At 39.2% G+C, this 16655-nt stretch overlaps 2 protein-coding genes across 5 annotated transcripts in view; one reads left to right on the forward strand and one right to left on the reverse strand.

Annotated features, from left to right (window-relative positions):
• The window catches only part of Prkn (parkin RBR E3 ubiquitin protein ligase), a 1193833-nt gene extending 1193619 nt beyond the window's left edge, over positions 1-214 (reverse strand). For 2 of the 4 annotated variants that reach the window (XM_063272046.1, XM_039088710.2), the window contains exon 1: positions 62-213. In XM_063272046.1, coding sequence (XP_063128116.1) covers positions 62-68 — 7 coding nt within the window. In that variant the 5' untranslated portion in view covers positions 69-213. 4 annotated transcript variants of the gene reach the window in all.
• Positions 215-361: 147 nt separating this feature from the next.
• The window catches only part of Pacrg (parkin coregulated), a 422883-nt gene continuing 406589 nt past the window's right edge, over positions 362-16655 (forward strand). Inside the window, exon 1 of the mRNA NM_001389238.1 lies at positions 362-788. Within this exon, the coding sequence (NP_001376167.1) occupies positions 633-788 (156 nt within the window). The 5' untranslated portion in view covers positions 362-632. The remainder of the gene's footprint in view (positions 789-16655) is intronic.

The following is a 16655-nucleotide window of genomic DNA, read 5'->3' on the forward strand; positions in this document are numbered from 1 at the left end:
TGGCGCCACACATGGACGCGGGGCGGCGCGGAGAGATTGTACCTGGCAGGCACTCACGTACCTATCATGGTCACCGGGAGGGTGGTGGCTGCGGGGCGAGCAGGACCTACGCGGGCACTGGCACCCGCCTGAGCCTCCCACCAGCGTTTCTGTCAGGTTTAGTCATCCAGGCCTCCTCCCCCCTCCCCTCGCGCACTAGGCGGGCCTAGTGCGCACGCGCACCCGCCCCTAGCGCTAAGCCTTCTGGGAGTCGTAGTTTTAACGAGTAAGATTAGCCTCAGACGGGTGCCGCTGTCCCCCGCGGGTAACCTTTTCCGGAAACGCTCGTCACGGAGGGGCGGGACTAGCGGCTCGTAGTGTTGATCAGTCGCTTAGCAACCAGGAGGCTCACCTTTGGAAGCTTTTAGCGGCTCTAGCCTCGGATCCCAGCCCTCTTCCCGCCCCTCCCCTCCCCTAAACTCCCTCCACCTTGGTGCTTCCAAACATCTGGATCACCCTGGGCACCACGAGGGGTTGAATTTCTATCACTAGCGCGCCTTTTTACATTTTTTTCCCGATCCCCTGCTCACATCTGTAAAAGCCACTGGTTTTTCTACCACACCTTTGATAAGAACAAAACGTTTTCTAGGAAGATGGTGGCAGAAAAAGAGACCCTGACCTTAAACAAATGCCCAGACAAGATGCCGAAGAGGACCAAACTGCTGCCACAACAGACGATCCAGGTGCACCAGCCTCATTCCCTGGTTTCTGAGGGCTTCACAGTCAAAGCCATGATGAAAAACTCAGTCGTAAGTGATCTTCCTCGATTGACCGCACTTGCTCCGAAGCAGGGGACATGAGGTGGTAGAGTATGGCAAGAAGCCCTAGGATGGATTCCAAGTCCAGGTCCTGGGTACTACTTGCCAGAATTGGCAATGACTTGGTCAGTAGCCGACCGAGCCCAACAGTGTGCATAGATGTTTGCTAGGTGGTTAGAGAGCCTTTGGTGTTGTACTGGACTAGCCTACAAGCACCTTCTGGAGAAAGTTGCTTTCTCCACTCCCCCAACTGACACTTAAGCTATTTCACTCGGAGGAAAATCCTTATCCTTATTGCAAAGTAAATTAGTTTCACTCGTTTAGTAAAGGACCTTCTGGAGTGAAGGTTCTTAGAGGTCATAGGCTTGCAAAACTTAACACGAGCCAGTATGGGACACATAAACTCATCAGAAATCTAAAGTAATTTATTTCATCTCGGACATTTTAGAATGTCTTAGAATTTACTCAGCAACGTTCTGACAAAATAAGATATTAACCTGTTAAAGTATGCAAAAATTACTTACGTGAAGACTGGTTCCTGATAGGCCTTTTAAATACATTTTAAATAATGTGAGCTCTATTTCAAGGGTCCCTAATAATACAAGCCCTATTTCATTTTTTATGACTTGTGGTAATAAAACTAATATATTCTTAACACCAGCAGGGGAAAAATGTTTAAAGGCACACAAACGGCTTTTCTATGCACATAACACTGCTTTTAAGCCTTCTTGTTTATTAAATACCATCTGATTTGGTATGCTAAACCAAGGTCGTCTACTGAGTGGATACCTCTGTAGGAGTGTAAGATTAAATACTAAATGTAGTTTTCAAGTCAGTACAACTTTACACCCTGAGAGGATCTTCTTGTACAGCAATTCAATATATTAGTTTAATAGTGTTCTCCATTGTGTCATAATTTTCCACCTAGATATTGCAAGCCTAATGCTTCCTTACTTCTAAATACAACTTAAAGGACACAATAGAAGTAGATTACCTGTAGATTTCCACCTTGGATTCCTAAGCTGCTACACAAAATTATATTCCTTTTTTGGGGGGGGTTATGAGTATCGGTTGATCTATAGTAGTTAAAACATTCTTGGAGTCTAAAAACAACTGCAGAGTTACAGGAAATAAAAAGAGTTGTGTCTCTGTTCACCACTTTTGAGTTCTCTGATACAGATGTCACATTATAAAGTATCTCTCCCTCCGAAAGTCTACTTCTCTTCAGAGCGTATACACCAACGTTCATCTTTTAATTGCAGCCAAGTGTTCTAAAAGCCAACCCCAAACCACTTCTCAGGAGTCAGTCACCATCCGTTCCCTCTGTAAAAGTCCGGTTCAGTAGGCAATGTCTTTTCAATGTTCTTCCATGAAAACCACACAGAATCTACCCTAGGAGGTATGGAAATTATGATAAATGCAAACATTTGTTATTTGTGAACTAATTTCTTAAAAACCCAGGGACAAGTGGTCTTAAGCAGTAAGTGGTTCTTATGTTAGCATGAACTTTTGTTTTGGTCTCTCAGTAAAAGCAAGCAGTGACAAAAATCTTCAGTCAGAGAATATTTGCATTCATATTGATACAATGTTTTCCATTAAAAGTTGAAAGGAAATACATGATTTGAAGATTTGCAGATTATTTTCCTCCTCAGAGTATGATGATAAAGTCCATGACCAAAAACCAGTTAATGAGTATTCATTCCCTCTGTGAGCAAAAAGTAGATCCTTTATGGCTTATACAAACCTCATCAAAAAAGTAAGATAGGTCGAGCATTGTGAGACACACCACAGCCTCATGCTCAGGAGACAGAGCCTCCTTGAAGATAGCCTGGGCTACAAAGAACAGAGGAAGTTATAGTGCATGCATATGAAGACAATAACTGGAACACACACACACACACACGTGCACACACACACACACACAGAGAGAGAGAGAGAGGGAGAGAGAGAGAGAGAGAGAGAGAGAGAGAGAGAGAGAGAGTTAGAATATGGATCCAAGGCTGTGAAAATGTCACTTGTAGGCCCTGGTTCCAGGCCCTTCAGAAAACAAGCTAAGAAAGCTATGGAATTTCAAAAAGACACAATCTCCAAGATAGACCTTAGACAAGATGAGAAAAGCATCGGTAGCTGGCCAAAATGACACAGTGGTGAGCAAGTAACTTCACTGTGCCCAGAAATTCCTCTTACGTTGTCGCTTAAGTCCGTGGCTAAAGCTTAGGTTTGAAGGCATAACTAGTTGAAAGAGAGGCCGAGATGGGCTGAAACCGGGGTAGCTCTGTGACTAGCTCAAACTTGCAATGTTTGATTGCTGTGGTAGAAGGGTGATGGGACAGTGGGGATCATTAGAAGTCATGAACTGGCAGTACTGAAGCTGATGCATTATGGTGAAGAGAAACACAAAGACAAGGAAAAGAGTCATCGTGCAAAGGGTTATGCACCCATGGCTAGGACTGCAAACACTCATTCCATCCAGTGCAAGTAGTAAGGATGGTGGAGCTGGATGGAGGCCCTCATCACCCACACACCTCAGGTACGTAACGTCTCCCAAACTGTTCTCTACCAGCCAATTGTCAATATAGCCAGGACAAGGTTCTCCTGATTACACAATGTAAATATTTGGGAGCTATGAAAACAAACAAGCAAACAAAACAACCCATGCTTCCACAGAGCCCGCCGCAATTATTCCTAGATAATTTCATGCATTTATACAACATATTTTGACCATATTCACCCCAAATCCTCCCTCCTTGACTCCCTAATACCTGCCCTTCCCACCTTCATGTCCTCCTCTTTTATTTCCCATAATCCCCTGAGCCCGTTAGCCCTTCCTGCATGTGTGCAGGAGTGTCACCATCCACCTGAGCATGGTGACTTATCAGGTCCCATGTACCAGAAAGAACATGGACTCCTCCCAGCTTCTAGCTCCCATCAAATGTCAGTGACTCTGCAGCTAGAGGTGGAGCCTCATGAGCCCCTCCCTTGTCCACACTGGGATATTAACTGGCTTGATCCTGATTAGGAATTCATAAGTGCAATGGCCACATCATGTCCAGAGGATAGCACACCTCCATGTCCTCTGGCTCAAACATCCTCTATGACCCCTTTCGGCAGTGTCCCCTTAGTTCTGGTGGGAGCCTCGTGGGAGGCTGTGAATGAATGTTCCATTCTCAACACTCAGTGTTGTTCTCTGCCTGGCCTGGACCTGGCTTCTATAATCTACCTATTTCAGACTTTTAAAATTAATAACACCATCACCCCCTGCCCCATTCTTAGTTACTTTAGCCAATTGGAACCCAAGAGACTGAGAGGTTCTTTGTGGTTTTGGATGACACTGTTCCTGTACTGACTGTCCATTCCTTTACATAACCTGCATCTACATCATCACACTGTCACCTGTGCACATGCCCAGTACTCTTTTAAGGGACAGGGACAGAGCAGTCAGTAAAGGAAGGCAGGCTGTGAAGCAGCTGGTTAGCATAGTGCCTGCTGCTTTAAGGACCCTCCTAATGCCCACCCCTCCCCTATCCTGTTATCCCTCACTCGCTGTTTTCTTATTTGCATTCTATTTATTTCTGCTCACGTTTTAACCCCTTGTATAAGTTCCGTGTGAAATCAGAATCTCCAAACTCATCTTGAGAAGTAACCAGAGGCAAATAATGTATTTGATAACTAGTGAAGAAAAGAAACTGTTTTCTTCCTGTCTTCTCCACCTTGTCATTAAAATGGATTTTGTCTCTATAATTTTTTTAACATTCATACAATTGGGAGCCCCAAAAATTGCTTTAAAACAATCCTGCCATGTTGGTCCTTAACGTCAATGCTCAGACACTGACTGCACTGAACAAAAGCTCAAGTTCTAGCCTCCCCTGAGGCCCTCTGAGAGCTGGCTACTTAGCTTTTCACATATATGTTTACATATGTGCTCGTTTATTTGTACATATGCTATCACCATCTGCACTTTCTCCCTTTCGTGCCCAGGTGCCACCACCATAGCTTTCTTGCTGGTCCTGATACATGGGTGGCATATCTGCCTTTGTGGCTGTTTCCTTCCATTTCCTTTGTCTACAATGTACGGACCACCTTCTCTTGATGTCTCCATTTTTTGTTAAAAGGTTGACTTTGTAGTAAGCTATTTTCTGACTACCAAAAATCTCAACCTGTTAATCATTCCTTCCAATCCTGTTCCCTAACACCTGCAGGCCCACCCAATCATGGTCTCTGATGTAATAACTGTATGGTTGAACCTCTGCTTTTCCCATTAGAGACTTGGCCTCTGGAAGCCTGGGAATGTTACTGTTTCACACACTGCTTCTTCTCCACCTGAGGAAAACTCCCTGCCCCATAGTATAGGCTGTATTTTTGTCCTTCTTTCCTTCCTTCCTTTTCTTTTTTGTTTTTTTCTTTTTCTTTCTTTTGGCCAAATGAAATAATGACTATTACATTTTATAATTAATTAATCATCTTTAAGTTAGAATTTTCAAAGAAAATAACAAAATTGTATAGGTATTAAGACTGAATATTTATGTGCCCTATGAATATTTTATTGGCTTATACAAAAGTTGTATATGTATACTATAAAATATGAAAATGGTTTGATTTAGAAAAGCTTTCTCTTAAGATTATGAAAAATATTTTAGTCTCTAAACTTTAGTGTTTAAATTAAAGATTTTTAATTTCTTATCTTAAATCATTTGTTTTAGAAAGTAAGGTAGAAATTCTGTGTTGGTTTCCTAAATGACCAGAGTTGCACTTTATCCTTGATACAAACTATATGTTATATAAAAATGTTGGCTTATTAAATTGGGGATCCCCATGTACTTTAAATGATATGTCAGTGCTGTGAGTTTAACTCTGACATGTGCCTAAGCATTTGTTGTTTTCACATATTAATACTTTACTGTAAGTCATCTTACATCTACTGGCTTTTCTAACCAATCCTGTTTAAAAACAAAAACAAAAACAAAAACAAAAAAAAAAAAAACCAGGGCAGGAAATTTTCCCACAGAAATATGAGCCCCAGACAATTTTATGAGATATTTATTAAATGACAGGGACTGAATGCAAATTTCTATATTTTTTTTCTGGCTCTGCTTCTGGGAATATTTTTTTTTTAGGTATCAATTGTCCCACATGTATAGATAATACAGGTGCTCCAAGTGACCCACCAGTGACCGTTAAGTCATCACGCTGGTGCACTCAGCTCCCAGATCAGCATATCAGCAGGGGAAACACAAACTGGACTCTGTGGGTTACAACATTTTAAAAATATGTGTTAAAATTTTGGTGAACATGAAGTTGGAAGGAAGTTTGCAAGTGGGTATTGGAGCCAAGAGGAGGTATGGTGCCGGGGTGGGGGTGGGGTGAATATGATCGAAATACATTGTCTACATGTCTGAAATTCCCAAAGAATGAAACATAAGCATTATATTAAAAAATAAGTACCAACATCACAAAATCCTTATCTGTTCCTTTCTAGTCACCCCTCACACACACTCTCCCTGTTTGCCGCGGTTTTCATATCTGGTTTTATACTTGCATAAACTATGTAATTGTTTTGTATCTGCTACTTCCACCAGAATTATGTTTCTGAGATTCAGCTCCAATGTTGCATACAATTATAGTTGTAAATTAACTGTGCTGATTAACTTTAAATGTCAGTTTGACATAACCTGGAGTCACCCAAATGAAGCCTTAATGAGAACCTTCATTGGGTTGGCCTCTTCGAACTTAGCAGTGAACCAGTGTCTTGATTGGTCATTATGAGCGGAAGCTCCGCCCCAAATGTGAGGGACACCATTTCCTGGGCCAGGCCTCCAACCGAAGAAGAGTGTTGGAAGCTAGCTTTAGCACAGGTTGCAAGCAGCAAATTGCTGATCGGTGTCTGCTGCTGCTGCTGCCTGTGGATGTGGTGACCAGCTGCTTGACTTCCTGAAAATGGTGGACTGAATGGTGGTTTATTTGCGATCTAAAATAAACCCTCCCTACTGGTCAGGGCATTTTAGCACAACAACAGAAACAAAGCTCACACACAAATGCTTGGTATATATTCCTGAACAGCATTTTTGTTTATGGGTGTATTACAATTTATTTAACCATTCTCATCTGTCTGAGTATTTGTGACTTCCAATTGTCACATGTAGCGCTCTGAGGAAATTTTAATTTTTTTTTTTCTCTCTGCTACTCCTACTCCTTGTCTCTTTTGTGTCGGCAGTTAGAATCTCAGCACTTCTCAAAGTCATTCAACAAACATACTAGGAAAAAGTTAGGAGCAGCTGAGCCTGTAGTTTTCCTGTTTTAAGAAGACATTTTCCTAACAAATATTCTTACATTTATGTTCAACAAGTTACTTCTTTCAGGTCAAATACTTCCATTGATTCTCATACATTATACTTTAACCATAATCTTGAAATTTGCTATAGAAGTATACATATAAAAATAGTGGAAAGGGGGATGTATGTGGCTTCTGTATCTAAAATATAAACATCTTTATCATTTTCTCCCTTTAAGACATAGTCTCAGTATGTAGCTTTGGCTGGCCTAAAACTTGCTATATAGTCCAGGCTGGCCTCAAACTCAGAGATCTTTCTCTGCCTTCCAAGTACTGATACTAAAGGCATGCACCACTATCCCTAGTATTTATAAACATTAAAAGTAAATAAAATCTTCCTCACTAACAGAAACATGGCTTCTGTTTATATCTTATCTGTCTATTACTATAGGTTGCAATCTAAATTTTGTATATATTCTCAAGGGTGCATAAGGAAAATATAAGTACATTCATGAATTCATGAGCTGGGTAGTTGGATGATGAGTAGGATAGATAAATAGATAGATAGATAGATAGATAGATAGATAGATAGATAGATAGATAGATAGATAGAGGACAGATACATGGATGGATAGATGGATGGATGGATGGACAGATGGATAGATAGATGATATTGATATAAACTGCCCACCTAGGTAAGACAAATTGTCCTGTAATAATCCATCCCTTATATGATATTCATATCTACTTATGGTTATTTAAAGCCACATGGGGGTGGGTCGTCCTTCTCCTCCATCTTCATTTCTTCTGCCTTCTCATCTCTCCCGCCTTACAAAACCTCTGCCCCCGCCTTTCTTTTTCACTGCTCAATTACAGGCCTTGCCTTATCTTGAGACTGCCCTCACCTGCATATAGACATCGATCCTCAGTACCTAAGTGAGGCAAGCATCATTGTACCTCATTCAAAGTCATTCCTTCATGTTTTAAAGGGTACAACATTGTGTGTTCCTCACAACTCCAATTCTAAAGGCGAGAAACTTAATGTTTGAGATATTTTAGTTTATTTTGTTACAATTAGTAAACTCTCTGACTCCAAATTTGCATAGATTTTTTTTAGGCCATCTTTTTTTACCACATCCAGCTCCTTCCTATACAGCTAAATTGAGGCATACATCTCTAATTATACAATACATTTTTTACTGAAAAAACGGGCTTCATATACATTCTTCTTGCCAAAGTACACTAAAATTATCACAATGGTTTGATTTAATTAAGTGATGATAGTCTTTGAGAGAGTAGTTACGCTTTTGTATTTTGCTATACGATATAGGCTGATTATAGCATATCCTTCCGTAACACTTCCCAGATCCTTCCTACCAACTCACCCAACCACTCCACTCACTTTCTCCCTCTCTCTCCCTCTCTAAATAATAAACAGGCAAATGAAAAGTGAAACAAATAATAATTTACAACACACACAGGCACACAAACACAAGAAACATCCACACATAAGCAAAACAAAACATTCTCTTTTAACCTGATCCTAAAATTCTTCTGATTTGGATAACAGGTTAATTCTGGGGATGAAGGGAGTAGGTAATAGGGATTGAGCCAAGCCTCATAGACCAAGACAAGCAGTCTAAGAAACTGTGGATTTATTGTCTTTATTTAAGTATAATTTCTTCTCATTTGATTTCCATCATTGCCATTATTAAAGTTTTCTAATAAGGTTATATTTGGATGGTTTCATTTCAACATTCTTGTTAGTATTTTATTTTAATAGAAATTACATTCTTGATTTTAGATGGTCATAATGGTGTGGGTGTTTTTTTCCAGTTGCATTTGTGAAGAATTGTGGTTTCATTTATTAGAGCTTTTTCGATTGATTAGATTCTGTTTTGATTATGGTTTTTACTGGCACAAATCAATCTGACAAAGCAAGTAGAATCATTGTAATAATGCTATATATGCATACAATGTACTTTGCCCAAATTCACCTCCTCTTCTACTCTTCTTACTGCTCTTCCTCCTTCCTTTCCTATCCACACCTTCATGTTCTTGGTTTTCTATGACCGTCTACAACCCCCAATCACAGAAAGATACACCATGCTTAACTTTATGGAAATAGCTTTGTGTAACGTGGTGATCCATTTTCCTGCAGCCAACACACACACACACACACACACACACACACACACACACACACACACACACACTTCTTTTTCTATTCCCGTGGTTGATTCCATGCTGTACCCTTTGTGCCACAACAAACACAGATTTGTGGAATCTCTCTAGCACAGCATCTTAAACTGTAGGTGAGGACACCGTGCAGTGTCACGTGACTGACTACACGTAAGAATCATGAAAACTTTAGTGACAGTAAAAATATCCAGAACATATTTCACAATTGAATGTGTCCTAGAACCCTGGTGTTTCTGGAAGAGCTACCCTGAGTTTTGTATCCCACAAACATGCCGATGACATGCCGTATAAGGCCAGTGAACTATAAACCATCTGAGATCAGCACTGCTGTACACTTACGAATTGCAGGGTTTTGCCTACATACCAAGTCTCTGCCCTCACAAAAACATTGTGGGTTAAGTGCGGAAGCAATAGAAACATTTCCCTGCCATCTTTTCTCACAGTGTTAAGTATCAATAGTAAGTGACTTCGGGTTTCAATGAGTGAGAATGTTCTGTTTTTAAATTTGCTATTGGATTTGATGGTTTGAGTTTCACAAACTATAGAATAAATGAATTTTGTTCAGGGTTAGGATATAATTTCTATCTGTTTCTGAAATATCCCTAATCACATTTTTGTAATTTTATACTATGCTTCTATCCAAGGTGACATTCTAAGCATTGACTATTATAAAATCAAAATATCAATCAGCTCCAAACAATGCTGAATGTGTCTTAATCTGCAGATAAAATATTTAGCCAAGATTGAATTCTTTATGTAAAAATAATCAAATATATGGGTCTTATTAGTATGTAGACTGAGTTTCTCTTTAATAAATGGTGAAATTATATGCATAACAATGAAGTATTTTAAAATAGTTGATTTTATGATTTATGATCAGTATTTATTTAATCAACGTGCTATCTTTTATGCTTAAATACTGGGAGTTATATAAAAATTTCAGGGTAAATGGGCCATAAATGGAAACAGTTTGAGAAGCTCTGCTCTGCAGTGAGCTGACGGTGATTCTGTTGCATGAACACCCAGCCCTACTGTAGCATCCACTTGAAAAGGTTCCACTCTAGTGTTTAAGCACATGCCACACTTTGCCATTGTGAATAGATGGACTTACAGTTCACACTGCCCTTCTCTGTTCTCCGTGCTCAGACCCTCGCCATCACACCTAACAGTCACTGATTTTTTTTGTGTTATCTGTTCTAACCTGGGTGAGCTGGAAACTTAAGTAGCTTTCATTTGTTAGATATTGTGCTAATTAAAAAAAAATCTGTCCAGTTCAATTCCCCCTTTTTGAGAAGATTATTTGATACTTTTGTTGTGTAATTTTGAGCCCTTCATAAATTCTATACATTAACTCCTGTCGAATATATATCTTACAGAATGTTTTCAGAATCTCCCCATTATGCAGGCAGTTGATTATTTCTCTTGCTGTGCAGATTTTTAACACAATGCAGTCTCATTTGGAAATTCTTGCTCTTCCTTCATGGGAATTACTAGAGTTTTATTCACAAAAGATTTTTTTTTAGAATATATTTGTTGTTTGGTGCTTTGCTTATGAATTTGGCTTCTGAAGGCAATCCTGCTTGCAATGTTTATAAAAGTCACCCATTTTTAGAAATCTTTCATGGAAACTTGAAAATGTATACTTTTACGCACTATTCTGAATGTTTAATGTAGCTGGTCTGTTTTATTGCAAATTATTGCAGAAGAAAGACGTCTATCTAAAATGGTGTTACTATTGTCAACATGAAACACAGCTTTTACTCAAATGGTTTTAGCTGAGCCAAATATGAACCGACATCCTTTGTCACACAGACACACTAAATGACACATTCAACCCTAGATGCAGCTACATGTTTGTTTTATAGACACAGAACATGAGGAAGTTGTCAATCACTAAATGCATTACTAAATGCATCTGTGGGCAACATCCGTACATGGGCTGCAGGAAAAAAGGAAAAGGCACTCTCTGCTGTTAGTTACAGGTACAATCTGACGACATTCTTGGCTTTGAGGTTAATGAGGTTCAAAAGTTTAAACTGGTGGTGAAAAGGATTCTGAGATCATATGCAGAGGTGGATGAGGATAGCCCAAGATAATGTCAGCTGTCTGCAATGTCCTGTCTCTCCATAGCCTTAATGTTCTCCCCAGTCAGTTTCCCTGTAGAAGCTTCAGTGCAGATGTACAGACTTTCCAGGAATTTCACCTCATACCTGACCTATTAATCTAAACCGTGTAAGATCTGGGTGGGTCTTGAGCATACTTAAATAGCCATGAAAGTTTTAATGTAACTTGGTATTTCTTTTCTGTTGACATATTTGTCTGTAAAACGTGTATTTTCAGAGATTATTCAGATTGTTTATACAAACTTATTGTCAGAACCAGGTCTTATCACTCTGTCTTTGTGGCTCTGTGACTGTCTATCAGTGAGTAGGAAATGCATGGCAGACAACTTATAAACAGGCATAAGAAAACAAGGAGAGATTCAAATTCAAATGGTTTCCTCTTGCTTCCCTTATCCAGGTCACAGGACCTGTCAAGTCTCTGCTTAGTTCTGAAAGTAAGGAACTAGTAGCCGTCTTCACCCAGACTTTCTTGAGAGACTCAGAATTTAAGATTTTTATCTATGCTATTTCAATTATTTCATTCTCTGGAAAAGGTGTATTTGTGTATTAACTATGTGTTATTCTTTTAAAAGTTTATTCTTTGATAACTTTATGCATATGCATAAACTGAATATGATCTTTTAACCCTCCAATTTCTCCTGGATCTCTCTCAACAAGAATCTCTCCCACCTTCAGATTGTCTGTCATGGCTACTTCCCTCTAAAGAAGAATGATTTTTTTTCTCCCCCCAGAAGTTACCATCTGCTAATAATGCCTTGTAAGCCCCTCCCACTGGATTCTTTTCTTTTGCTTGGCTTGATCTTTGTGTAGATAACCACTGCTGGTTTGTGTTCATAGTGCAATAGCCCTGTCCTGTTAGAGGAAAGAATTTCCCAACAGCTCTCTGCTGCTGCTTCTGTTATATTCCCTGAATCTTGGCGAAAGGTGGTGGGGTGAGGTTGACATACGCATCCAGTTTAAGGCTGAGCAAGGTTAGCCACTTATTCTCAGTACTTAGAGCAGTTATTAGTCTGCACTTACTGCTGCCCACTGAAAAAGAAGTTCTTTAACCAGGGGTAAGAGTGGACCTAGTCTATGGACATAAATATAAATGTGGTTTTTTCATAGTTAGTACCGATAAAATGAAGTTTCTTAAGAGGATTCACGGGAATATCTTCACATCGCCTGTGATTCCTTCATAAGAACACAGTTAAAGACCATCTGCTTCATGGGGGTGTGGACGTCTGCTAAAGTCACATGGTTGACTGTGGGGTGAGCGTGTAATGGTGAGAAGCACATCGAGGTCAGAGTTTGGCCAACTTGAGTCTTTAGGAACTAGAAAGGAAAACACGCATATCTAGATTTAGAATACAGGAAGTGGAACTTCTAAAGCCTGTGTGTAGTAATTCAGTTAGTTACTCAGTGTAGTGAGAAGTGTTATGTTCAGAGAGAGATTAGAAGAGCCATAGGCTAAACAGAAATTTAAGATATCATTATCCATGCATTTTCTCATTTACCAAAGTTACTGTCATTTCAGAGGGAAAAATGTAAGTTGATTATGTTACAAAGAATAATTGTGTTGTGAAAATAATTTGTAATTTAGAATTATGTTTCTAAACCAACTCACATTAAAGTCATTGACGTGACATAGGTTAGACAAAGTAATACCAGAAAAAAATGATTATGCAATAAATGCCAGATAAAATGATAAATATAAGATAGATCATGGCTAACTACCTTCCTTTTTTGTGGTTTTTACTTAGCAGAAAATCCACCAAGAACTATATTTCATAGACTATGTGTTCTAAATTAAAGTAACCATGAATAAATAGTTACTGAGGCAAACAGTAAATCTTTTACCAAAGCACTGATGTCTTCCACTTTATATATTTAAAAAGTTACTTTGCATAATGAGACTGTAACTTTATCTCAAAGTTCAATGAAATGACACATTCTTAAATGTAAAACTTATACGAGTTTAGCAGAGTTAAGATTTCACATGATGTAGTGACCTCAGAGCAGGAAAATAAATATCACTAATTTAAGCCATAATGGTGGGTGTCCTGCTCATGCTCTATCCGCCACTGAAATTTCATTGATGTTTTCACTAGATGTTGCCTGCATCTGCAGTGATTCACATACACAAAGTTATCGTCTGTCATTATTAGGAGTGAGTACAAAAGCAATTTATGTATTCACAGAACACTAGCTGTACAAGGTAAAGTGTAAAGTATAAATGGTGGATGCCTTGTGTTTCCCTTTAAGGCTGCACAACATGGTAGGTACAGGAGACGCTCATTTGCATATTTATTGATTGCTGATATAGCCTGTGAAGAAATTCAACCATCACTGTCGATCTATGTTCATTCCACTTTCATGGTGATTACTTATAGGGAAAAAAGATAGGATATTAATTAATTTGCTGTAGGTAAAATGAATTATCTATATGACAGTTGGTCACTGGTTTTATGAATGAGGCTGACTTAATTGATTTGCAACTAGCACTAGATGATACAATTAAAGCCCATTAATAGTGTTAAAAATATTCAAGAACCCTGGGAGTTTATCGGAGGTGTCGCTCAGTACCTGCTTTGTGGACATATTGGCCATCACACCATGACAGATCTGAGCACCAGATTTTTCCAGCCCTCTTACTGGCAGAAGCAGAATCAGCCGGATCAAGACAGCAAAGAAGGGGAGGGGAATTGGATAGGGGGCTTATGTCTAGGAAACTGGGAAAGGGAATAACATTTGAAATGAAAATAAAAAATATCCAATAAAAGAAAAGCAAAAAAGAAAGAAGTTAGGGGAGAGAAACGTGGGAGGCAGTAAAGAGGGATTCGGGACAAGCAACGTTTTGAGTCAGGATCTAAATCTGGGCCCCACAAGTAAACTGAGATTTAACTAGAAAACAGGAACGACAGGCCAGAGTTAGGAGACTGAGTCCAAAGACTCCTAAGCCCCTTAGACTCCTGCCAGAACAGCCCCGTCTGGCATCACGTTCTCTAGGGATGAAGCAGCATCCTGGAGGGTGAAAGTAAGTGAGCTGAACGTCTCACTGCTAAGCTTAACTGTTCTATACAGTAGTTCTGCCTTTTAATTTTACTGAATGGTTTCATATCCGTGGGTCTTACCTTAGCTTTGGGTATCATCCACAAGTGGTGACTTTGTCATTCAGTGAAGTTGACTGGACTGCATGTACTGAGATTTATTAAAATACTGGAACGCCAGCTCAGAATCAGCATTCAGGTCATAAGTGAAAAGTCCTGTGATCTCATTTCCGTTGTCAAATTTGAGAACCTCTTCAAATCGAAGATCATTTTAAAAAATATGGAAGGGCAAAGCACACAGACTTAAGAGGGGGAGTCGTAGACTCTGGCTTATCTACATTTATCAGTCCCTGTCTTCTTCCTACTTCCCTTCCCAGACCCATAACCCTTCAGCTCCACCAGTTATATTTTATTTACAGAGCCTCACCCTCTAGCCCAAGCTAGCCCCCTGCTTCAGTTTTCCTGCCTCAGCCTTCTGGTTATAGACAGGCACCACCGTGCAGAGGCCTAGCTAAATCTAATCTTAAATATTTTAATTCATTTATTTCACATCTACAGTGAGTGTGCTCCACGATTTCTATTTTTAAAAAACAAAAGCTTAGTTGAGTTAAAATTTAATACAAACATTAAAGTAGTGAACGTTCTTAAGTATTGACATCCTTATCAGTTGTGAGGAAAAGCCATGGAAGAATCATGAAAGAAATGCCCAGGATCATCTCACATAATTGTCTTAGACCTCCAAAACCCCTCATTCCAACTTCTCCCCATCTCTAGTTAACCAGTCATCTGCTTTCATTTTATGCTTCTCAAAACATAAATTATATATATATGCACATATATATGTATGTGTGTGTATAAAATATCCATATCTTATGATGCAATTTTCAACCACCACAGCCACTTCCAAAAGCACCTACACTGTTTTATGTGTCAATATTTCATCCCTTTGATTGTTGAAAGGTATTCTGTCTGCATGGATACAGTGGGATTTGTTTTCTTATCACGGATGGACATTTGTGTTGTGCCTCTGTGTATTAAAAGAGCTGCTGTGGATATTGGTGTGCAAGTCTTCATGTGGCTGTCTGTCTGTCTTGATCAGTGACATGAATGTGGAGGGCGGTACCAACAGTCAAGGAACAGGTCACATGTGAACCCCGCTCCCAGCTGACACTTGAGGTTGCTGATGGTACAGGCAATGTCATCTTGGACACAGCGGAGATACTCACAGTTTCTCAAAAATCATATATGACAAGGCTTGTTGCATGAGGACTTTCTTAGGCCACCAATGAACTCACAAATATTTGCTTTAATAAGTGCGAGCGGTATCATTTTCATAGCAGAATTCCTATAGTGTGATTTACGCATGACCCAAATACAGTATTATCTTGATTGCTAAGTGAGCTTGCGCCTGCAGACCGTAGAAAGAGTCTTCATAGTTTTCCCACTGCAGTGTATTCACGGTAGCATCCATCTGCTCTGTTGTGTGCTCCCAGCGTATACCTCCTTTCGGTTTCCCATTACAAATTCAGGTATTTAATGTTTTAACATTTTACTTCATTTGAGAGTTATTTTGCTCTTTGCACATAAGACTTAAATTTATGTCAGCCTTCATTTATTCTCTTTCAAAGATATCTTACTCTTCCTTTACATTTATAAGAAATCATAAATTTGTTTCAGCCGAGGGCCAAGAGCTAGCTTTCATGCTGACCTAGATCCATAAATGTGTTTCATCAGTGAATTTTGAAAATTTGAGTGATAACACATTGAACTAGATTAATGAACCAATTAAAAATTTTATAGCATTCAGAAAAATAATTTCCCAAATATTTTACTCATTGGATTTTACTGTTATTTTACTCATTAGATTATTCTAGGATTGCTGACTGGGCCAGGTAGTTTTAAAACATACATACATACATTCATACATACATACATACATACATACATACATTATATGTACACACACACACTAAATCTCTCTCACACACAGTTAGGTAGTGGTGCATGACTTTAGTTCCAGAACTTGAGCAGCAGAGGCATGGGGATCTCTGTGAGTTCCAAGACAGCCATAGGTACATAGTAAAATCTTCTCTCAAAACCAAACAAAACCAAAACCAAAAGTCAAACAAACAAACAAAAAAATCCAACAGCAATAAAATAAACAAAACACAAGTTTGCCCCAGCTGTAAGCTAATAAAATCTTATTTTGAAAAGCTATATTAGGCATTTGCAACTC

The sequence above is a fragment of the Rattus norvegicus genome, chromosome 1 (assembly GCF_036323735.1).
Source record: "Rattus norvegicus strain BN/NHsdMcwi chromosome 1, GRCr8, whole genome shotgun sequence".
Lineage (NCBI taxonomy): Eukaryota > Metazoa > Chordata > Mammalia > Rodentia > Muridae > Rattus > Rattus norvegicus.